The 25542-nt window shown below is 37.4% G+C and overlaps 1 protein-coding gene across 3 annotated transcripts in view; it reads left to right on the top strand.

Annotated features, from left to right (window-relative positions):
• Window positions 1–3735: 3735 nt before the first annotated feature.
• The window catches only part of FAM184B (family with sequence similarity 184 member B), a 40999-nt gene continuing 19192 nt past the window's right edge, over window positions 3736–25542 (top strand). For 2 of the 3 annotated variants that reach the window (XM_063401674.1, XM_063401673.1), the window contains exons 1-2: window positions 3736–5013; window positions 18408–19163. In XM_063401674.1, the coding sequence (XP_063257744.1) occupies window positions 4879–5013; window positions 18408–19163 (891 nt within the window). In that variant the 5' untranslated portion in view covers window positions 3736–4878. The remainder of the gene's footprint in view (window positions 5014–18407; window positions 19164–25542) is intronic. The other variant, XM_063401675.1, reaches the window with a different exon arrangement.

The raw sequence follows: 25542 nt of genomic DNA, 5'->3' as shown, positions 1-25542 counted from the left end.
TACAATTGATATTTCATGTGTAGGTAAATAACATTCTGAAGTAGGATCACAAATGCTGGCCTTTTTTTGTGATACCAGATACCTTGTTCAACTGATAAAAGTGTTGCTATCATAGTTTTTACAGCTTATTTTTCAGGGCCTTGACTGCACTAATCAGTTTTAATGAGCCTGACCTGCCTCATGTGAGGCCTGGAGCCACACACATCCTTTGCCTGTGGGCCCAGGAATCCCTTCCAGCTCCATCCTGTGCCTTCAGTTCTGTGCTGAGCTAATTCTAAGGGCTCAGAGAGGACCAGCTGCTTCCTGAGGGATGGATATAATGACTGAGTAGGAGGGCAAGGATGTAATGAAGGCCCAGAGGTTATAGCCAGTGGGATTTCACAGTTCCATCTGGAAAAGAATGATGAAACTCTGAACCTTGGATGGTGCTCTGGGCCCTGGAGGGTAATGTACTCTATTAATTCCAGCTTTTTTCCTTGTCCTTTGAAGTAGTGACCTTATCTGCCATGATCTACTTCTGACTCACTGTTCTAGATGCTTTCTCTTTCCTTTGTTGGTCCTGTTACATGAGCAAATACAATGCCACGGGGTAAGCCAAACTTACTGCATGCCAGTAATATTGTGGTAATATTAGATGTAAGCCACTGGATAAAAAATGGAAGTAGCAAAAAATGGAAGTTGCTGTCCTGTTAGATGTTCAAGGGCTTTTATATCTGATTTGTCTGGTTGCTTCCAATTTCCATATTTAAAACATGAATATAGTAATGTTTCATCCATAATCAAGCCATCATTATGCAATAGAATCTGAGCTTCTGTCCACCACATTCCTCCAAAACTTGTATATATGAAAGCCTGCTGTAAAATTGTATATACATTTTTGAATAGTTACTGTTTTCAGTCAATGAGGAAATCTGTAGCCCTTCTGCTGTTTTTAGAATCCTGTCTGTTTTATGAGGTGGGAAGAAATTAAAAATATAAAGTAGTTATATATAATATTTTATATGTAATTATGTATAATATGGACAATTACCCAAGTATAGTATGGACAATTACCCAAGATGTATCGGTGGCAAGACTTTAAATTTGTCATTTTTTTTTGCACTCAATCCCAAAACAACTTTTATTGGAAATGGAATAGGGAATTAGGTGAGCAGCATAACTTTTCTGAGTCTTCTGACTGTTATTTTTATTCTTATTTCCTTTTTTTTTTTTTACCCTTGCCAAAAGAAGAGAAAATGGTTCCTGGATTCTCTGTTCTGGGACCAAAAAGCTACTCTAGAACCAAAGTGAGTGTAAGTGGAGATAAAAAATGAGGGTAGTGATATAGGAATTGAATTAGAATCTCACTTAGGGGTGTGTCTTCCTTTGTTGACACAATAACTTGAGAAGTTTTAAGTCACTCTTAGTAACTCAGCTTTTTCATTTGAAACATAGAATCAAGGAAGGTTTGGCTTGGCAGGGACCTTGAAGAGCATGAATTCCTACTGGCACCCCGCTGCTGCAAGGGCAGGGATGCCACCCACTAGCTCAGGTTGCCCACGGCCCCATGCCATGAGTTCTGACATAATATGACAGTTAATGACTTTTGTTCTACCATTTCCAAAGGCAAACAGCAGTAGAAGGTAATCCAGGCAATCAGTTTAACATTATTTTTGAATATTAAAAAAAAAAAAAATCTCATTGAGCACTGGTATTCAGATGAAGTGTGAAAGAATTGGGCTGTATTAATTGTGTTTTAGGACAGCTGTTTGCAATATGTTAAACAAAGGTGAAAATCTATGTATTTGCAATGGGAATATATTTTTTATGTCTTGGAATTTGAGGGTATGGCACTTTTAATAGTAACTAGTAGCTAGTCAGGAGATTGCATAAGTTATATAGTCTGTGTGTTCAACAAGCAGGAGGTATCAAGAATGGAAGGTTTATAGTCTTTTGTGCATGTATGTTTTTTTTTTACTGGAAAGGAAATTAGTTAATATATCTGAACAGCAAAGCTGCAAACCTGTGTACAGATAATCAGTCTTATAAAAACTGTAGTGACATGACCATCTTCTCTCCCAATTTACCAAAAACTAATGCAGCAATAATAATTCAAGCAGAAGTATATGCATTTTCTGGTTAGATTTTTGATTTTTATTTTAAAATTTTGCCATCTACTGCCCCAAGGTCAGATACATTCTGTAATTTACTTGTGTCCCATGTGATTCTCACAAACCCCATATTTGTACAGTACACATTTAGATTATGTTTTGTGACATCCTTGTTTTGTTATCTTATTTATAGGTGATTCCTAGATCAGTTACAAGAAAAAAACCCCAAAACCCTAAATGCTCATTGAAACATTCTGGCATTATCTGCTGAAATTCTGTTATTGCAACTAAGTTGGGTTTTTCTGAGTAATGAAAGTAATGAACTTGAGTCACCTGTGAATTTATGTTCTGTTGCATTTTCTGGTGCATGAGATCTGATTGAAAGTTTTCCAGAGTTTGAAGTATCGCCTAAAAAGTCTTGTCTGGACTGAGAATACCTCATCAGTGACAAATTATGTTCTGCTAAAACATCATCTTGTACCAAAGTCTAAAGTTCTTTCCCTCTAATGCCCCAAAATTCATAAACAGCTTTCTTGAAGATAGCTCGGTAGTTTATTCATTTTTCCACGTATCTGAAGATCTGTGCTGCTCTGCTCTGCTCTGCCCATAAGGGGGTCTTAAGTCCCTATCCACCCCTGCATCCAGATCCAGTGTTTAATAGAACAATCAGATCCAGTGTTTAATAAATGTTACTGTCCACCTGTATGATCACACAGGTAACTTCTTGCAAGTACTAGTAAAAGCTTTTGCAATTTTCTTAATTTGTTTTCTATTTTCATTTAGTTTGTTCTATTTTTCTGAGGTGTGTTAGGAATTTGCTCCAACCCTTGTTCTTCTCTTGATTGTCCTAATAAGCTTTGGATTTAATCAAAATCTTACATATAATTAAATTCCTAGGCTTTTTCTCAAATTGATGACCAGATAGAGAAGGTAATATAAAATATTAACTGACATAAACTCATGTGTGAGTACATGTCTTAGCAAATATCAGACAATTAGCAGTGGCATGTCCCTATGTCCTAGTCACAGAAGAAGTTCCAGCAGCATCTTGGACACTAGTGCCAGTGAATAAAGAAACGGTACTTTGTCGTTCCTTTGTGCAAGGGTCTCTTTCTTGCCTTTTCTTCTTAATAGTCTTATTAATATTCTTTCTTAATATTACTTCTTATTAATATTCTTTCTGGGCTAAACATAATTTCCCTGCTTAGCATCTCGCAGCAACTGTGATCATTTTCATTTGTACATTGCATTTCTCAGCCTTCCTCATTCTGGGAGTGAAGATTCTTTCTGCCTCTGGAGATTTAGAGTCTCTCCTTTTCTCCTGGCAATCAAGGGTTTGGTTTCCCTGTCTCAAGGTCTTATTTCCTTACATCTTTATAGTGTTCCTTCTCCCCACTGCCGTGTAGTTATTCTTCTGCCCTGATTTTTTCCATTTAGGAGTGTTATTCTTACCAGTTCTTTGTCTCTGCCCTCACCAAGGTTTTTCTGTTTTCCTTCTGCCCTACCATTAATTGACACCAGATAATCCTCCTCCTCAATTCTGATAGTCCCCAGGAAGCTCTTTTTTAAAACCCACCACTAGCAAAGTGGCAGCTGCTCACCCAAGAAGGATGGCAGGTACTGCAGTAGATGAGGCTGGGAAGCTGCCTGCCTTCCCAGGTACGGCAGCAGGGCAGAAGCAGCCTCAGGCCCCTCTGGCTGCCTGCAAGTCAGCGGGGCCTGAGGTGGAGCCCTCGGCAGGCCCATGGGGTCTCTTGTGCTGGCTTCAGTGACACATCAAAGGGGTCTTGGGCAGCTCTTGGCTTCCCTTACCTTTGTTTCTCCCCTTTCCTCTTTTCTACCTCTCTTACTTCACCCTGCTTGGTCTTCTCCTTCTTCTCTTACTTCTCTTCTAGACTTGTTTAAACATGTTCACAACAATGTTCTTCTTGCATAACACTTCACTGAAGCATTCTCTTAAAAAATCCCATTATCTTAATAGCTTGCTTTTCTGTGTAAGTCTATTTTTCTGCCTTTTCTGTCCCTTTATTTTACACGTCCAGGCCTGATCTCTTTGAAACAGTGTGCACATTAGAAGGAAAAAAAAAAAAAAGACCTATAATACTGTCAGTTTTCTTCAGGCACCTTTCCAGTGCATTTAGTGTAACTGAAGGGAACAGTCTCCTTGGCTAAAGCAGGCAGACTGGATCCTGGACACAGCTCCTGGGCTCGGCTGTGCCCTTGGCTCCCATTCTGCTTTCAACACAGCAGCAAAAACTGAACAAAGGTTTTCTTCATCACTTGTGGGCCCATCCTGGTTTACAGAGGATTGCCAAATTAACAGAATTTATGAAAGGTGCCAACACTCTCTTCTCAGATGACCTCTGCAGTCCTCTGACACTTAAGAAGGCGGCATGATTTAATCTTCAGGCAAGCTGTACTACAGCCGACCCCCGGCAATGCCTGTGCTGTTGCCTCTAGGCTGGTTCAGCGTCTCCAGCGGGGAATTCGTAGCACCCAGGGGCTGGCGTCTTCTCCTGGCGGAAGCTCAACCATTTAAAGAGAAGGGGAGGGAAAAAAATCCCAATCAGGACGTTTGCACAAGCTGTTCTCTGCTTGCCCGCCTGGGTGTTCTGCTGAAGGTCTGGGACATCTGCAGCAAGGGGGAGCGGCGGCGGCCGGAGCGTGCCCTGCCGGGCTGAAGTTCTGCCGCGCCGGGGGCTGTGGGTGCGCGCAGCCGGGGGGGGAGCGGGGCCGCACCGCGCTACTCGCAGCGCACGCAGACAGACGTGATTAAAATTCCAGCCTAATGGCCTCTGGCATAAACAACATTCATCAGCCCGGGACTTGCAATGGATCTAAAGCCGCTCGCAGCAGCTTGGCAGAGGAGTGCAACCGGGAAATGCACATGAAAATGTGCAAGAAGATTGCCCAGCTCACTAAGGTAAGTCTCGCTGTTGCAATCTTTCCAGGGAGGTGAGGCTGCCCTGGCCGGGGATGTCAGGGAATTGTCTCCTCTGATGCCCCTGTCTGCGAGGAGGGAAGGGAAGCGGGTCCTCTCTTTTTAGGCTGTTGCCGAGAGCACCGGTGTGCGCGAACTTCCCTGCACACAGCTGCCCCGCGGGGCTGCGGCCCGGCCTCGGGGCTGCCTTTGTGGCGGACGATGGACGCCTCGCACGGAGCTGCTCCAGTTACCGTGCCACCGTAACCAGGAGAGCTCCAGCTCCGCCAACACGCGGGGTTTGTCTGCGAGCTGTTGAGAGGGATTGACGGTATCTGCTTTTCTTCCAGAATCACGAATACTGCATGTAATTTGCGTTTTATGTGTTCTCAAGTAATATTGTTGCAAAGCTGCAGCCAACGCGTGGTACTACAGTACACCAATACTCTGACTCGCAGCTGATGTGCATGATGTGCATAAGAAGAGCTACTTTAAATGACGTTTGTAAAAGGAGTTGGAGAAGGGACAGGACTAAATTACCTGCTACATTGTACTTGAAACTTTTAGTCAATACTGAACTGCTCGATATTTTCCACACCATGTTAAGAAATAAGAGAAAATATGAAGGAAATGGCAGTTATCTATTAACCTTTCTTATGCTGCATCTTAGTCAGTGAGAAAAAAACTATTTACTACCCTTGTTTACTAATACAGCTTTTACCTGTTCTGTAACCTCACTGCAATGGATACAGACTTACTAGCAATGAAACAATGACTAAAAATACAGGTCAAAGAATAAGAAGCTATTCAGATACTCAAGTTAGAATGGGTTACTAGTTACAGTGCCATCATTCTCATGTCATGATAACTGTGCATGGTGATGTGCATCATGTGCATCAATATATAAACAAAAGCTACCTCTTATTACATATACTTCCTATATTATACTTCCTGTACTATACTAATACCTACTTTACAGGTTCTTTGATTGTATTTTTGTTTAACAGTATTTGTGCACAACAAGATCCTTACTTTTTGCCCATACATTGCATGATTTTATTGCAGTAGTTTTTTCAGATGTCTTTTGCTAAATTTCTACTGTTAAAGTATGTGTGGGTTGATTTCTTTAGTTTTGATAGAGTTTCCCCTCTAGATGCTTTTGAGTTATCTGAAATAAAGGTGATTTATACCTGAAGCTCAAAAGACTTCTGAAACGCAAATCTGGTTTGGATTGTAGCTTTTAAGAAGCAATTTTCTCTGCAATAACACTACACTTACAGTGAATTCATGGCACAACTGGAATTTAAATCACATGCTTTCCCTTCTGAATTCCGTGTAGACTAATGAAGTAACAACAGCAAGCATGTAAGAAGCAAAATCTGGCACCAGATCAGCTGAAAAATGGCTATATGGGAAATTTGTTATAATAATTTTTGGCTTAGGAATTTTGAGAGCTCCTTTTTTTTAGGTTTTCATTGATGAGGAGATAATGATCTCATTATTCATCCACTCAATGTTGTGCTGGGTGAGATGAGTACAAAATATGTAAATTAGGTATAAGCTATCTTGACTTCCATTCTCTTTGCTTCATAGTCACTAGGGGCCTCTTCCTACTCTCAAAGGCAAAGTGTGTAATGGTATCAACAGGAACCAAACTGGGCCAGGTGATGAATTTCTATCCTTGCATGTAGTGCTGATTATGTCTTAAGGTGTTGGTTAGGGAAATACAGGGATCCATGGAATCCCAACAGGTAATTTGGACAGGGACTCTGAGAGCTGCTCCCACTCTACTGCTATTTCTGCTTTTGAAAAGGTGACATCTAGGAAGTTTTCATACCTTCAGTTATGCATTTTTTTCTGTTCTGCACATTTTTGGCTGTAGCTGCAAAAAATACAAACCTTTAGTGATGTTTTGTTTGCTTTGGGCTACAGACCACTAGTTTTTTTGTAGCTCACTTCGCTTAAATTTGGTGTATTTGTATTGTATTCGATTGTAGCAGAATGCATGACTTTGTAGTAGTTAGTAAGTAATACCAATAATGGGTTCTATATTGCAAATCTGGGAGCCTTGTAAGAAGCACATTTTAAATTGGAGTATCAAGTAGATTGTTACTAAAAAAAAAATTCAAGTAGTCTGACAAGAATTTTCTGTATATGTGTTGGATACTGTGAATTGTAACAGAGGAAAAGAGTGCTGATGCAAGGAAAAGTTAATTGCTGGTAAAAAGCACTTTTTTCCCTTTAGGGGAAGGAAATGTCAAAGGGAAGCAAGTGTGTTCCTCTTCCAGAAACAGCAGCATAGGCAGATGTTCCTTAATGACTCTGTGTGGAGCAGTTCAAAATGTTACACGTTCTGACTGCCTATCACCAGCAGTCTCTTGGAGGTTTAGCCCCTCAGCTCAGTCAGCAAGGTGGAAAATAGGACCATTATTTAATAAGCTTCAGTGGAAAGTCAGCCAGAAAAGCAAAACCCTCTCGTGTTTAAGGGAGGTATGGCTGACTTCTGCAAAACAATATATACTCATATTTAGTTCTGTTAGCTTCACTCTTGTGGGTGGAAATTTACTGGAGAATTAGCAGGTGACCTGATGCATGTGTGAGGGCACAGACTGTTACACCACTTCAGTGTCTTGTAGCAGGGCTATATATTAGATCTTTTAACCTTTCCTGCTTTATTTGCCATAAAGCTATCAGCCATTTCTTGGTTTTAGACATGAAATATGATCAAATTTTAATGGTTCATTCTGGAGGCACCATTCTGGAGGCTGGATAACTCTAACAGAGCACTTGTGTGGTCTACTCATGTTCCTGTTGAAAAATGTTGCCTTTTTCAAGTAGTTTAAGTTTATTGACCTTGTTTGCTGTGATGTGTTAACAGTGCTCAGTAAGCAGTGCTTACAGTAGTTCAGCTGTTGTGCAGTTAGTTATTATGCACCAGAGCTCTCCTGTGTGCTTGAAGCTTTTTGATCTCAGCTCTCTAGAGACATACTCAATATTCTACAAAAACGAAGCAAAGTAGAATAGAATAAAAACTAGGATCATGCTTTTGGAGCAACAGTATTTTGTTCTTTGGGAAAAGAATATAAAAAAAATTATTTCCATGTAGGCAAATAGAATCTATTTATAAAATTGCTTAAATTATGTGCTAACAAGACCAAAAAATCAGCCATCCATATCCCCAAGTACTTTCTGATGTATTTGTCTTCATGATTTTTGTGTACAATTTGCTGTCAGGATTTCAAAGCTGGCATTATTTTTGCCTATGAGCTGACAAGAATGTGCAGGCTAAGATTTCTTAACTTTTCATTACCATGTTTTTCCTTACAGAAAGTTCCTCCTTCAAAAGGAACTCCTGGATTATGAAATGCATGTGCAATGTCGAAAAATTCTGTTGATGGCTATAAAAAGCAGTATTAAAGCCATACTTCTATTAAGAAAAAGCCTAGTATCTTGTTTGGATAGCTAGAAATTATAATTTAAATTAATACAAGGGATAAGAATGGCATCTGTGTATGGAATTACTTCTTTACCATACAAATTTGGCACTAATTATATCAAGTTCACAGAAAATCTGATGGTCTTAGTAACTGACAACTCAAGACTACTTTATAATGGAGAGTACATAATAAATTCAAGTTTCTTTATCAACGAATCCTAGTTAATGATTTGCCTATTATTAATATGCAGATTACAGGCAATAGGTAATAAAATATCTAATGATCCATTAATTGCACAAAAGAAAATTGCAAACTTACAGCTTGTACCTTTTTCAGTGACATTATAATAGTACCTCTCTCCTAATATTTCCTTTAGCCAGTGTGTACATGCCAGTGTTTTACAATTCTGAAAATTATACCCAAATTAGAAGTCAGTGCCAAGTCAGTAGAAGACATTCTCATGTAAATATTTTGAGCTATGTATTTTAGGCTTTTGAACACTCCAGCATTGAACATTGTATACAAAATACTTTTTTTCCATAAAATATCATGTTCTTCCCCCCACTCCCAGCAGCCCTGTCCTCATTAGTTAAAGGATTTTCTTTATTTTATTAAAACAGCTGGAACACTGAGGTAAAACTCCCTCTGTTGCCACCTCTACAGTCATATCTTAAACACATTAATTGTCTCACTGTTTTTCCTGCCTGTACACAACTAGACTGTCTTTAGTCTGGTTCTGAGAACTACTTAACCTGTGTTTTTAAGTAGGAACAGGTAGGCATGTGAGTTTTGAGGGGTTTTTTTTGGCTTGTGCTTAAACTGGCAGGAAGTCTGTGAATGTAGTTAGTGCAGTATCAAGTCTGAGTTAATTTATCCAACTCCTCCAGTGGGGCACAATAACTCAAACATAGCATTTTATTTAATTTGTCTTCTTGTATATTCATTTGTCTTCTAAAGCCTAGAGACAGCAGAAGACACACAGCTCTGTTACGGAGGAAATATTGCCTTTGTTGCATAAAGAAGCTACAAACTAACTGTCTGCTTTCAAATAGGGATTTTTCTTCTTTTTTTTCTTAAGTTAATGACCTGCGTGAAATTCTTCTGAATGAAGATTACATGTTTTTAATGTGGTTGTCATTCAGAACTTTGTCTGACTTGGATTTCAGGCACTTAAAATAAACAGTTTTAACTTAGAACAGGTTACAACTAGAGAAGTCTTCTGTTTTAGTTCTCTTTGGAAGCTCCAGCATCTGGCTGTGACTATGCACCGACTGGTTGTAACTATATAACCCTCTTAGAGGGTTATAGAAGAGCTACCTTTAAATGTAAATATCAGCCTGAAGTTGATTATTTTACTTTTTTTTTTTCATTCAGCAAGAGAGAACTACTAGAATTTGATAACAAGGCGGTTAGGAACTATAGCTAGTACTTTTACGTGTTTTACGATGTTGAAATGTTTTTACTAAAATACTGATATGCCTTAGTATTTCCTAAAAATAATGAATTTTCTGTAGACTACAGGACATTGCAATGCAACTCCATGCATTGCCACTACACTCTTTGTAGACTGCTTCCACTTTTTCTGATGATAAATGGTGGTCAAACTTTCCTGATTTTGTAATCATTGATGCAATCCCAGAAGGCGTCCAGCATATGCTTAATAAGAACATCTTCCTGAAATAGGAATGTGAATAGTGGCTGTATTTGATCTAGCTCCATTTTTACTGTTACAAATGTTTGTGTAAAAATGTCCTGGGTGCATAAGTAACCGTGTAGTATTATGGTGTATATTATTATGTAGCACTTTAGCTTCATAACATTGTGTTGACTTGGGGTCCAGTGATGCTGCTTTGAAAATAAGGAGAGAAACTGAAGGAGAAATATCTTTTGAAAAACACAATGCTGAGTCCTGTCTGGGACAATAACCTGATTGTGGTGGTGCCCAGAGAGTTCCAGGAGCATGACAGGCATCTGGTGTTCTTCTCTAAAGTTTCATTGCCTTTGTTGATGTGTGAGATTTTCCAGAGATTGGCAGAGTATCTTGATGCTTCCTCGCCCTAACTGGATTTTTATTCAACACATTTTACAATCACTTCTTGAATCCCTGCGATCTTTTAGTTGAATTTGCTTACAGCAGCAAGAACTTAAATTTTGGTGCCTGTTGTAGCAGAAACTGGTATTATAAATTCATAGATACCTGAGGGTTGTAATGGTTTCTTTTCTTAATTAGCAAAGTATCTAGAAGGTATAAAGAAATCTTTTAAATTTTAAAAAATCCTCTCTGAGAATGCAAACTACAGGAGAGTAAGAATTTGATCCAATCTGTGTAATGCTTTAGTTTGTATTAGGAAGAAACAGGATTCATTTTATCTATGCTTCTCCCAGATTTACATAAAGAACAAAACTTGCAATAAATATTGTGTTTTAAATAAATTATAATATTTGTCTCTACAAAACCATGTAATTGTTTGGGAAAAATCTCTTCCACCTTGAGCTGTATTTAAATCAAGAGTTTTACAACTTATATTTGCAGGACTTCCAAATTCTACAATACTTAAAGTAAATACTTGGAAAGATGGGAATCAAGTGAGAGCTTGACAAGCTCTCTGTGGGTACTGTATTTCTTGTGAAATTGGATAATGTTGTTTTATTATAATCTTCAAATCAGAAGGTATTTTGGAAGCATAAAATTTCAGGTAAATATCTAGAATAATTAAAAAAAGCCCCAACCAAACAAAATTTTTGAAAGCACTAAACATAGGTCTGCAATTTAGACTCTTTAAAGTCTGGGATGTAATGAAACATTTCACAAAATAGAGTGTTAATTTGGCTAATTAATTCTGTCACCACTGTATTTAAATCTGGTTCATGAAATGCATTAGGTCATATTTTTGAAGCATAATTGAGATCAAACTTCTATGAGTTTAAGTTAGGTTTATGTCCTAGAAGAGCTTGATATGTAACAAAAACCAGCTAAATTATCAGAGAATTTAGTGCAAATAAGGTCTTTTTTCTTTTCCTTCTACTGACACAGAATTTGACTTCATTTGTGTACTAAAAATTTACCTGGTCTACAGTGACAGCAATGGACAGAGGACATAAGTTTGTCAGACAGATCCTCTGTTTCTTGCACATTATACATCTGACAGAGCTTTCTAAGATAAAGCTGAGCTTGTCCAAGACTGTAATAGCCTAAGATTTATGGGGGTATTTGAGATCTTAAGGAGTTAAGTATTTCACCAAGACAGAGATTGCAAAATGTAAAGAGAAAGAATTCTGAAATCAAACAAATTGGCCTTTCTGCTTGCCTGCATATGTGTGTGTGTTAATTGACACTGATTTTTCAGTGTCTGAGCATAATCTTTCATCTAGTTTTGTGGTTTTTAATAGATAGACATTTTACCTAATTTAGCTTATACTGAAAAATAATGTGATCCTCTGACAACATTTGAATACAGCTTAACCTAATAAATACACTCAAGATGAATTTGAATCACCTCAGGGATTCAAAGTAGTAGAAATGTATTTCATGTAAATGTCATGCTCACTGATTTTATTTATTCTAGCTCTTAATTGCACACAGAATCTAAAAAAAAAAATAGTGTGTTCTCTATTTAAGTTTTGAAAAATTATTTCAAATTTATGTAGAGAAGGTTTTTGACATAAAAGATACAGCATGAGCCAGGAATTGTAAAAAAGGTTTACAACATCATAATGTAGGGAGGCAGGTACTGCCAAGATCTGGGCTAGATCTTGCATTGTTTCACATAGTAAGTAATGACCTGGAAGTAAAAAGAAAACATATTAAAGTTAATAGATTGCACTAATTCCAAGGGAGTCATAAACATCTAAACAAAATGGAAGGAAATAAGGAATATAGATGGAAGGCAAAATAAACTGCATCCAGTTAATGAACATTCAATATCTGTTTTGGTTTGTAAACTGTTGGTAAAACAGCATGAAGTGGGTATATAGAAATGGAGTCAGTATAAAGTGAGACGTCAGGGCAAGATGGAGAGAAAACCTGGAGAACAGACAATTTATCAGTTTCAGCCTCTGAGAAAGGAAACTTTTTCCCTTTGCATAGGACATTCTCAGCTCTGTAGAAGAGGGAGAAGCTGGAAGCAGGGTATGCAGATAGGATATAAACCCATGAAGCAATCCATTTCACTTGCATCACCTGATTTAGACACCTGCATTGGGACGGGAAACATTGTCCTTTGGAGTCAGCTGTCTTTCTCCTTTGGCTAACCTGGATTAGACCTGTGGTGACACAATGGACAATGCTGAGTGAGATGAATCCCATCTCATATGCAGGAAACATCTTCCTGAGAATGTGATGTGTAGGGTTTCTGTGGACATTTCCTTGCAGTAATTGCTAGTGGCCTCTTCAGACTTCCTTATGTGGCAGCTGTGTTTCAGAACAACCATTTTCTCTCAAAATTTCCATGTCACATCTGAAGAAGTCTTTAATGCTTTCTTAACTGTTTAGGAAGACCTACTTCTTGCCATGCTGAGGAGGCACTGCTTACAGCCAGTCATAGCAGATGGATTTGTGACCAGTGTAAAAAGAAGGGATTAAAGTTGAATAAATGTTATGGAACAGTTCCAGAAGAAATTTCACAAATAAAGTGCATGGTATTCTCCCAGTAGAGGAGTCTATTTCTAGAATTAACTTCTGTGATTCTACAATATATTTTTGCTTTGCTGAACTTGTTGGGGTGTAATATTGGTGCCCAGTATGTTGTTCATATACAGATAGCCCAGAAAGTGGTTAGACATAGACAAACAAATTCCGTAATTCTGGAGATGTTTCTAGGGTTTATACAGATTAGATTTGTGACACTTACTGCAGTCAAGACATTTCCTGGACTCCCAATTAGCTTTTGTGGTTCTACAGCATATTTTTTCTTTGCTGAAATTATTGGTGCCTTTTTTAGCACCTGCTCTGGTTGTGGAAATATTCTTGCAATATAGCTTTACCTTCCAAATTGTTAATTTGCCTGGCAATTATTCTTGTAACTTATTAAAAACTGTAAGATACAAAGGAGGGACAGCTGGATGTCTCTTTAGTAAAATTTAGGCCAGAGCTCATTTTATGTTAGGTCTCACTTGAGAGATTGTGTGCAGTACATAAACCACTAAATTACCATTTTCCGTGTTCAGTATTACACTACACCAAGCAGAAAAATAAAAAAGGTAAAAAACACGACCAAATAAATGTACCTGTGTTATTTTCTTGTATTAAATTTAAACTAAGGGGGGGAGGGGGGAACAAAGGGAGTGGCAGAAAGAGTCAAAAAATGTACCAAAATATATTAGAAACCTGTAGACATTTAATGCTTATGTTTCTTGATACATTTTAGTTTTTATTTGTATTTTTTGGACTGACTGTAATACATGGTAGTGTAGGAAAAGAGGTGATATATTCAAATTTGAAGAATGCAAGATCATCTTGCCCTCTTCTACTGTGAATCTCTAGATGAGGCAAGCCTGAGACATTCAGGAGGGTGAGACATTGCACCATGAGCTCCTGCCCAAGAGACTTCAGATCATCTGGACCCAGGTGGATTTTGTACAGAGCCATTGGCTACCTCTGTGCTGCACCACTTCACTCTTCCAGGGTCTGAAGGGCTTTATTATCATGGATGAAAGGATATGGATTCTATACCATGAAATAAAAGAGCACCTTCTGGAGCAAAATCCTTTCTTATTACTATAATAAGGATTCATTCTGGTGTAGGATACAAGCCATGCACCTCTTCTGAAACACTTTAGGATGTTTGGAGTGACTTTTTTTAAAGCTTCTCTCATACTACACAACACTACATATGTGTTTGCATTATGAACAGTTGCTGCAAATATTTGGATGCATGTAATTATTCCTGTGCTTTCAGGGAAGCACAGAGAGTGCAAGGTGAGAGCTGAAACACTTCTTTAGGTCCCAGGTCATTCCTTACAGCAGTATCATTTATCACCCATGTATGAAATCAGCATAGGTGTAAAATTGGATCAGCAATGTAGGTAATCATAGCCTAGGCCTGTACCTTAATTAAAAGACATTATTCTTCAGTGTTAGAACATGAGAGACTCATTACAGTATTAATTAATAAGTTGTGGGAGGTGAGTTTATTTTCTAGAAAGCCTGTAGAGCTGGTGACAATGGAGGCTAAGGGGTAGAGGAGCCATTTGTTTAAATAACTGAAGTTATTTTTGATAATTTCTCCGTCCTTTCCTTTTAAAGAGACCATTTAAGGCTGGTGTATTTATCAGTACCTCACTCTGCTCGGCAAGTGACAAGATGAGTTCAAAGAAACAAATTTACCTGTTAGATAAGACAAGATGTTGTTACCAGCAAAAAAGAGATGATGCATACAGTCACCTGGCATCAATGACTCTCTAGCAAACTTCTTCCTCAGTAACAGAAATTTGTCTCCTTCCCTGCTTTGTGTTGAGTGCTGCTGGGAGTATCCTGTTTGGCACCTTTGTCCAGGGCCTTTTATTTTTTTATTTTTTTTTTCTCTTAACTCTTTGTGGTTTTCTTGTCAGGAAGGAGGAACATTTATGATCTTTTGCTTTTCTTTGATTCATCTTAACATCCTCACTCCTTACCTTCCATACCAAATTGTCTTACTTCTTATTCAGCCTGAAAAGCAACCTGCTAAAACCACTTTTTTCATGATGATGGTCAGGTTCCTCTAAGAATAGTATTTAAAACTACTGTAGGTAGAGATTAATTTTTGGTTTGAATGCTTTAACTCTGTATTCACTGTTAAGGTGCAGTTGAACTTTTTCTGTATCTTTGTTTGGTTGTTGTTTTATATCACCATAAGGAAAATGAGAAAGGAAATGCTATTTAGATTTACAGCATTTGGCAGATAGAATAGGACAAATAACATATATTCAGATTCACTGCACTGTTAATATTCAAGTGTATGTGTGTAATAATATTTTTACCAACCTGCCATAGAACACTCAGGTGCTATAAATTCAGTACAGTGTTCCCCAGTCCATTTGGTTTTGGAGAATTGTATGGAGGCAGAAGCCATTGGTATTATGGTAGTGACTCCAAGAGCGATGATGTGCTCTTTTCATTTGCAAGCTGTTCTGTCTGTACTGTCAAATGATCAGTTTTAGAGCTACTTTTTAAAAGCTGTTTATCAACACAGCTTTTAAGGGATTTATATCACATTAGTGTATACTCACAATGTACAGGTCTGAAATAATTTTTCAATATTTTCCCTTTCAGCACATAAAGCACTGGATTCATCTCATATAACTCCAGTCTTCAAAATGAGGTATCTAGAATAGGAATATAGGAGCTATATTCAGTAGGGAGTGAAAGGCACATGTGAAGGGCTTAAATTTCATAAAGTAGAGAGCAGCAGCCGTCTCAAAATTAAATCTTTTAAGAAGGTTAAGATATGGAGGAGTCCGTTTCAGCACTCAAGCTTGAAGATTAAATTTAAGGGCATGCAAATGAAAATGTTTCGTTGTGGTTCTAGCCAGTATTGAACAGAGGTGTAAGATTAATGGATGGGGCAGGGAGGTCAGATTCTTCCATTGTTTTAGATAACTCACCTAAGGTGCTGGTGGTAGTCTAATGCTTAGTGGAATTTGGGAAACCTCTATGATTAAGTCAGATTTTAGAGGAATCCTGAACACAACATAGCATGAGACAGGCCATGGTAATTTACTAGATAAATTTGTCATTGAGTGAAAGTCTGAGTCACAAAGGCTAAATGTTCATTCCTGTTTTACTGGTGGAATGAAATACAGAAAAATGATCATCAGCATCTGACCTAGTTAACTGAAGAGTTACCCAACCTAATTACTGATCATTCATTACTAGTCAGTGTGGAAAATGGGGGCAAGAATAATCTTCTTGGAGTTTTTATGTCTGTCTCTGGAGTAGATAGTAACTGTTCATAGAATGATTTTAGTTAGGGAGATGAAGAAATTTGCTCACTATACTGTAACTCTTTCCATTTCAAAGGAAAATGGTTAAAAATAACAGAGAAGAATTCACGACTTGTAATCTAAGGCCCCAAAATATACCTATCTAAATGTAGACAATAACTTCTTGTCTGATATTCTTCTGAAATATGATGCTGTTACTCTGTTTTGTAAATGTTTATTGAGAAATACCATGTTTTGTATTTGTGACTTTTTAAGGCTTCTGTACCTAATTTATGACTGCCAGGGAGGAAGTTGACTATACAGAAGATATATTTGTGTATTTGCTTTAATTTATGGTTGACTGAAATTCAATATGTTATTCATATACAGATAGATCAAAAAGTGGTTGGACATAGATAAGCAAATTCAGTAATTCTGAAGACATCTTCTGGACTTATATAACACATTGCAGGCTTGTGACACTTATTCTGGTCAAGACACTTACTGGACTCTCAATTGAGACTTGCCCTGATAAAGGCTTGAAGATTATAGGGCCAGAGCTCTTGCATAATTAAAGAATTAATTGTGACATTGTTTCTGTATTTATTTCTCTACTTACTTAAGGCTATGATTTTCTCAAACATTGTATAAGAATCTTTTAATTAACTTCTGTGGGCTCAGGCAAGACTGAAAATATCTGTCAAAACTTGTGTACAAATTCCAAACCTAGTTTTTTAGAGCAGTAATTTATCCCTAAAAAACCCTAACCAACCAAGCAAGTTAAAAAGCTTCATACATAATATCTTGCTCTCCTTGAGTTAGATAACTGTGTCCAGTAGAAACTGGATTAGCCCCCATCTGTGGACCTTTTCAGACCTAGTGGATGTCTGAAAAGACAAGCATGTGGCTTTTCAAGGCATTTATTCTGTTGTGCAATTATATGTAGCTGTAAATTTAACTGAGGCGTTTACTCTTCATTTCAGGATACTGTGAGCTTCTAATAGCATTTTCTCTTTGAAGCAAAAGTAAGGTGCTTTTACAACAGCTTCTGTGAGTGATATTTGGTGTATGTTATTGTATGTTATATTACCCTGCTTAGGGTAATAAGGTCTTACAGTCATGAGAATTATTATTCTGCATTTTGTAAAAGAAAATAAAACATTAGAGGGCTAAAATCAGTTGTTTGGAAAAATTACTTATTGTCAGCAGAGACTTGCTTGAATTTGCTAAAAGCTATTTTGAGATTTATAGCTGTTACTCAAATTATGGGGAAAAATCCCCTGAAACACATTGCCTGAACACTTCTCAGAATCAAGTCAAATATGCTTGCAGTTGGGTAATACCTGCCCTGAAATGCTGACCAAATTGATTGTAAGGAATGTGATTCCAGGAGTGCATCTTCCTTGGTGTTTTAACTGCAGCCAGGAGTGCAGAATTTAAATCACTTTCCATACTTTCATTTACATCAAGAAGTGATTTTGGTCCACATGAACTGGATGTGAGGACCTCGGGTTTCACTGCTGAGATTTGCCACTACTGGTCCCCAGCACTTGGTCATGCTAAAGGCAATTTTGCCTTTCGTAGTCCTGCTGCACTGAAGGTCAGATGAACTGGGCTTCAAATAAGAAGTCAGCTAGGGAAGGGACTCAACTTCCTTCTGTGTATTAGAGATCAAAATAGTGAAATGAACTGACAACTTATCTAGAATAAAAAAGAAATTTTTGACAAAAAGTGAAAAAAAAATATTGTTTGTCACAGTATTGTCGTCCTTTTTATAAGGTTTTTTAGTTTATAATTGTCCCTTCTATTCCTAGTGAAAAAAAACAAAAACAACAAAAAACCCTCACAAAAACAAACAAACAAAACCCCCAACCCCCCTCCCCCAAAAAACAACAAAAAAACCCCCAACAACCTACAACACAAACAGCCACCATCACCAAAAAAATATCAATTTATAGCAGTAATTCTCTTTTAGTGTTTAACACCTTGATAAATACAGTAACTTGATGAATGGCTACTATTCATAAGATACTTTACTTTTCTATTTTTCTTGTTTGATAGGTGATATATGCCCTGAACACTAAGAATGATGAATATGAGGACAGTATACAGGCTCTGAGAGAGGCTCATGAAGAAGAAATTCAGAATATTCTTGCTCAAACAAGAGAAACAATTCTCCAGTGTAAAAGCAAAGTTGAGGAAGAACAGTTACTGAGAAAGCATATTCAGGCCCTTGAAATTGCAGTAGCACAACACAAGAGATTGAAGGAAGAAGCCTTGGCAGAGTTAATATTGTGTAAAAAGCAAGCAGAAGAGAAGGAGTCAAGAACAGAAGTGAAACAAGCACAGATGGGCCTTTCTACAGACACAGTGGAAACCAATGCAGGCTTTGAAAACAAACTTCTACATTTAAATCAGGAGTTTGATGGACTTCTAAATGAATGCAAAGCATTTAGAGGAGAAAATCTAGATAAAAAAGTAAATTTAGATGAAAAATGTAGCGTGGAAAGACACACTGTAATAAATGAGATGGAAAACCTGAAGGGTGAGAACCAGAAAACAACTGAAGAATATACTCAGAAAACAAGGAAACTGCAAGCCCCTTGTGAGACAGAAAAAGAGACTTTGAAAAAAGCCATGCAGCAGTCATTAGAAACAAACTGTCAGCAAAGAGAAATAGAGCAAAAGAAGGGCTCAGAGACTGAGGAAGGTTTTTTGCTGCAGCAGGTAAAGAAGTTGGAAGCAGACCTAGAGGAGAAAAGCCAGAAGATAAATGAGAGGAAGAAGCATTCCCAGAAGCTGAAGGAGCGAATACAGGTAGGGTATGAGACTGTAATCCCTATCTCTCCTGAGAAAGTGAAAATTATCAATTCTTTAAAATTTGGGAGAGGAGGATCTTTTAAATATCATGTTGATTCAAATACTTTTTAAGTAGTAAAGCAGTTTTAGAGGCTTAGAATTGAAGTAGGAGTGATATAACGCTGACAGCTTCAAAGAAAGAGTTAAGATGATTAGTAACTCATTAGGAGAACACTTTGAACACTAGACTTTGTATTCCTTTAGGGAGGAGTGAAGTAAAATGTATCTGTTGGCTGAACAGAATTTTACCTTTCCTGCCCAGAAATGTGACGAGAACAGCAAGCAGGCACCACTGGTACCAGTGAGTGTTTACAGAGTACATTCTCCTTTTTCCTTGTGGTTGATAATAGCTCAGTGCATGGATATGAAGGAGGTTAGATAAGAGACCTGAGCTGGCAGTTTAAGAATCAAGTTCTTTGTATGACCCTTGCAGAAGTCTTGTACAAGTGCCATTTAATGAAGTGTTCTTTACACTTGTGAAGTTTTAAGTGCTGAGCCATGAGACTTTCGCCATTGGTTCTCATCTTGCACTTTGCCTGCCCAGCCTCACTGCTGTGTATCTCATACACTTGCAGCACAGCTCTGCAGACCCTTCCTGGTTGCATCATGTGTCAGATGCAGTTTCAGAGGTTGGCATGTCATGGGAAATCTGCCAAACAGCTGCTTTTGGTACAGAAGGTCAGAGTGCAGGAGGGATGCTGATGCACTGTGCTGAAATTGAAGCACCCTGCCATGCTCTGTGCTGTACAGTTCAACTTCCTTCGGATACTTTTGGTGCTTTACATGACATAAACTCACCTACCAGACATGTCCCCAGCCCTGTGACAGCAATCTTGCATATTAGGTAAGAAAACACCTCGAAGGTCTAGACTTGGAGTATTACAGAATAACAGAAGTTGTTCTCTAATGGGAAAGAAGATTTTCTTCCTTTAGAAGAGGAGAGCCCCAGAACTCTGCAGGAAGCAGGGTCAGCCCAGTCAGCTGTGTTCTTCAAGGCAGCCCTTAACTGTTTTCACCATCTGCCCTCACATCTTGCTTGCCACTATCGTTTTGCTGATGATGCAGAGTTCTGAGCTACTTCTTTGAGGATGTTCTTGGAGTTCAGCCTATGATACTGTGAAAAATGCATATTGTGTGTGTGGCTCTACGCAGATATTTACTATATGTAATATGCTAGGTAGAAAAGTTATGCAATATTAACATTTTAAATAATATAGTAAATGTAGTTTTTAACATTGAATCTAAGTAAGAAGTGTGTGTAAAGTATTGTCCTTAGCTCAAGAGCAAAGAGAAGATAACCCAGAAGTTTCTACACAGAGAGAACAATTACAACAAGCCAAACTAAAACCCCCTCTTAGATGTTTCAGAGGGAAAGATGCATATCTCCTTGAAACCACCCTGACCAATCCAGACCATGCATATCTCCTCGAAACCACCCTAGTCAAGCCAGACCATGCATATCTCCTTGAATCCACAAAGCTATCTAGTTAAGCCAGACTCCAAGACGCCAAAGGTCTTGCAAAAAGCTCGTAGCAAACAAGCTTTTCTTAGATAAAATATGCATATTCATTAAAGTTAGTCCTCAAAAATAGAGAAGCTTCTCTCTAACAGGGCCCTTCTCCTTCTCAGCCTTTGTCTAAGAAAGAGGGGGGACGGTAGACCCGAGCTACCTACTTTGCTCTTATTTGCCTCATTATTTGTCCTGTCTCTGAAAACTTTTTAAACTTTTATTATTGTATTAATTTTTGTAACCAATTTTTATTCTTTATTAAATTTTCATAAATTTCAAAAAGTGAGTTATTAGCATTTATCACAATACAGTCACTACTTCTTTGTTTTACAAGATCAGAGCATGAAGTGAATACACCTTCCCCAACATTACTGAGATTTCCTTGTCTGAGTGTGAAGATCTGTAGCAGAAAAATCTCTTTTATAGAAAAGTGGAGAGGATACAATGAATGGCAGAGATGCAGATAAGCCCTTTCTTTAAATTGAGTAAATCTGTAATATCTGTTTCAATACTAAAAAGTATCCTGGCTCTGTAGAAGTTGGAAGTATTAGATAGGAAGAGAGAAAGGAAGATTCTGATTTTTTTTGTGGGTACTTTAGGTAACATTCAGAGAAAATGAAAAATAAACACATGAAAATGTATGCACATGGTTTACTCTTCTGATTTATTGTATAAGAAATGCAGTAATTTAGGAATAAATAATGTAAAATATAATAGGCAGTAGAAGTAAGAGGGTAGTATCATTAGCAACTTATTTTCTAAATTCAGTATCAGCTGGATAAAACTGAGATATTCTCTGAAGGACATAAGCTCAACTTGTACATTTCAAATCCTCTAAGTCTGTGGAATGAGGCTGATTTACATACCACTGGAGCATATTGCCTTGAATCTTTGAAGAGATACCCTCAGACTAGGATAAATCTGGAAGGAGGAAAAGAGACATGATGTTGTTGTCGTCTGTTTCTTTACAATTTGAACAAAAAATATAAAAGTTTCTCCTTTCTAAATTGACCATTTCTTATGCCACCATTAAATACATTTTTTTTCTGATTTCTGTGGACAATGGCAGACAGGGAAATAGAAACATCTTTTTAATCAGAAATACCTTTGAGCATTACTATACTAGCAGAAAAAGCTATTATAAAGCTTGAAAGGTGAAAGGACTGTTGTTTCAACAAGATGAATTTTTCTGTTTTCTCCTTAGTGTGTGCCAAGAGGTTTGAGATCTTTAGATGAAAAGCATTACATTAGTACACATTTATTGTTATTACTGTGGAAGGGAGAATACAAAGGTTGACAAATCATTAAGTCTGATCTGTTCAGTGTAGTTTTGGAAGAATTCTGGCATATATGCCAGAGGTAAAAGTAACAAGCTTACCTTGAACTTTTGAGCTACAGAGAGTGTTAAATACAAGTTAGTTTTAACCCTGAGGTTTTAGGAAAAAAATGGCATTTTTATCTGAGTGAGTATTGCAGTATTATGCTTGGCATCTGAAACTGCAACTAGAACCTCCACAAACAGAACATTAAATATGGTTCAAATTTTTCCCATTACTAATGGAAAGACAGCTCCCAGCAAAGTCTGTAGGACTCAATTTTTTCTGAGTTTAGGCATCTGTATAATAGATTATGTTACCAACTGTTGTATTTCAGCAACTGAGGAAACCCTAATTAATAGTCATTAAATTTTGGCATAAATTGTCATGAAATTATTAGAAGTATCACCTATTTAAGTTTAGAACAACCTCAGACATCTTTCAGATGGTAACTATTGATGGGTATTCACTTTAAAATGATGCCAACTACATGTGAGGGAAGGGCTCCACATCACAAATATTCTGGCAGCAGAGACAATTTAAGGGTATGGAAGAGCAAAAAATGCATTTAAACCAGCTCTGTAGGTGATTTAGATCATGGAACACCAAGAGAGAAAATGAGCATTTATTTCTTATTACAAGAAATTACATATGTAATAAACATGAAAGTAATGCCATGCATATTTTAGGATTTGGAAGTGTAGCTTAAGTGAACACAGCAAGAAATTCTGAGATCAAAATGTATAGTGAGAAAAGAAGAAGAAGATCTAAGTGCAGTCAAAGAGAGAAATTCACATCAAGAAAAGGAAATCCTGCACAAAGCAGGTAAGATGCTCATTAATGTCATTCTAAAGTACTTCCAATGTTAGTACTCACTGATACTGGAAATTCTGCAAGTTATTTATGCTACTTGAAATGTAAATTTTGGTACCACAGAAGATGTGGAAACTATCTTGAGTTCCCAAAGGAAAGCTGTTAATAAAGTAGATGAACTGAAAGATCAAATCACGCAGCTGCAGCAAATGACTTGTACCAAAGAGAGTCAGAAAAAGAGCAACTCTTTTTGTCAGAGTTTTGTCAAAGAGTCAGAAGAAGTGCAAGAGCTTTAACAGGTGATTTGCTCTCAAATATTCAAAGACATGGCATACCAAAAGTACTGAAATCAATGTAGGGTTTTTTTTAAAGATTGATGGCGTTGATGTGCAGGAGTCAATCCTGTAAGGTTCCCAGATCTCTGAGGTTGTTCAGTGGAACACTGACTTGTGTTCACAGCCTGAAGTACATGAGTTTCTGCAGACAGCAAAGGAGCTACAGACATCCTTGGGCTAGACCAGGGCATAGTGTTCAACTGCTTCTGTAACCAAATCCTTAAAGAGAGCAATGTCTAAGGCAGACTTGCTCTGCTGAGGTCAAGTTGGAATACTGATTTATTTATTTTTAAATATAGAAATTAGTTATTCGGAAAAGCTGTGCGGAAATGACAGCAGGAATAAACTCAGTAAAATGAGGAATGTGTGTATCCTGAGAGTAGTCTCAGTTCAATATCTCCCCTTATGCAACTGTTCAGCCCTGAATCTTTTCTATACTTTTTAGTTCTCTAAACTATTGTTAAGCTACCATTCAGGAAAATTAGACTTGGCATCAGAGTCAGCAAATTGTCCACTGTACCTTTTTGCAGGACTAATGTTATCCTTGAGGCAGCCTGTGTGGTTGGAAGTGAGTTACACACCCAAGCTCAACCCAGAACAGCAAAAAAACTCAAATCATTCCTAGTCTGCAGAAGAAGTTTACCATCCTGCATCAGTATACTCCTATATTTTTAACTAAAATAAAGCCAATATTTTTCAATGGAGTATTACCACATAAATAACATTTTGACTACAAAATAGACTACTGTGACCCCAGAGTTCTACCATGGGTGGTTTTTGGGGTTTTTTTGGTGGTAGTGGTTTTTTTGGTTTTTGTGGTTTTTGTGGTTTTTTTTTGTTTTTTTGTTTTTTTGTTTTTTTTTTTTTTTTTTTTTTGTGGTGGTTTGGTTGGTTGGTTGGTTGGTTGGTTTGGTTTTTTGTGTGTTTGTTTTGGTTTTTTTGTTTTTTGGGGTTTTTTTTGTACAATATGTATAGTGTGTTTTATAGAGTATGGAAACTGTAGCTGTTTAAAGGAGGGTATGAATTAAAGAGAGAACTGTCTTTGTAAAATCAAGCATAAGTCCTATAAGGTAAAGATTTGTGTGAAGGAGTAGCTGTTAAAAGGAATGGTAGATCATGTAATGAAGGATACAAAGGAAATCAGGCCAGTCTAAAACTCCATGGTATCTGAAAAAAAAAAAAAAAAGCAGAAGGTAGGAATGTTCTTCTATTGATAGATGCTTTAATTCATCTGGTTCTAATCTTATTGGTCACAGCAACCTCATTTGAATTATGCTCACTGTAGGCACTTTAAATTAACATAAAATGCCAGGATTTTCTTGTTACAGAAAAAAATCAGAAAAAGAAAAGAAAAAAGGTCAGACTGATGCATTTCTGGGAAAAGCTCCAAAGACAGGAAGGTGAATTTATCCTTGATGTGATAAATGTCCTTCTAAGCAATACTTATCCTTGCATGCTTTCCATATGGCAGTTGGAGTGTTGTATATAAGATCCTTCCTGAAGAAGAACGTGTTGTGGCTGTTATTCCAGTTTCTGAGTTAAATTTTCATGGATCACCGCTGGGAAATATTCAGATAAATTAATTTAATCAGAATTTTGTATTTAATCAAAATTTTGTAGTGTTTAGGCAGAGAATCTAATTCTGCAAAGTGTTGGTAAATTAATTCAGATTGCATGTGTTACCAATGAAATTACAACTATTTACAAATACATGCATACATACATATATATCCTTATTTAACTTCAGTCAGAAAGAAGACTCATCTTGTAGATGCAAACATCTTACCTGAGCAATACCTCTTTTTCCATGTGTTTTAAATGGTTAAGCTGTTATTTTTGTTGTTGATATGCATTAGCAGCAATTGGCTTAAGAGATTCTTCAAAGAATTTCATTTCCATCAGAGCTGCTGCCTGTGACTGAATCCTTTGGCTTCAGGAAATTTGCAGTCTCTAATGTTTCTGTGCAGTAGGAACATAAACGTGAGCTGAATTCTATTCAAAGGGAGGAGAACCTTGAAACACATGTTTAGTTTTAAGCATGTGCTTTAATGATTAGTGGAGCTCACAAGTCAGTGCATGTGTAAGTGATTTGCCAAATTTGAGCGTAAGCTAAAGGGGAAGTTAATTTCTGACTCCTAATGGACTTTGGTGTTCATCAAAGATATTCTAGACAGAAAAAGAAGATGAATTTCAGAAGTTTGTAGAATGAGACAATCAGACTACTGATCAAGTGGTTTCTAGACCCTTCTTGATGCTGTATGAACTCCCACCCATTTTCTGCAGTTAACACTGCTCTAACTTTCTGAGTTCAGTGTTTACTTGAGAATAATCAAACGCTGACAAGTTGTGAAGTCATAAAAAAG

This window comes from Prinia subflava, chromosome 7 (assembly GCF_021018805.1).
Source record: "Prinia subflava isolate CZ2003 ecotype Zambia chromosome 7, Cam_Psub_1.2, whole genome shotgun sequence".
Taxonomy (NCBI): domain Eukaryota; kingdom Metazoa; phylum Chordata; class Aves; order Passeriformes; family Cisticolidae; genus Prinia; species Prinia subflava.
The sequence above is the reverse complement of the archived record's forward strand: the minus strand, read 5'-3'. Positions and strand labels throughout refer to the sequence as shown.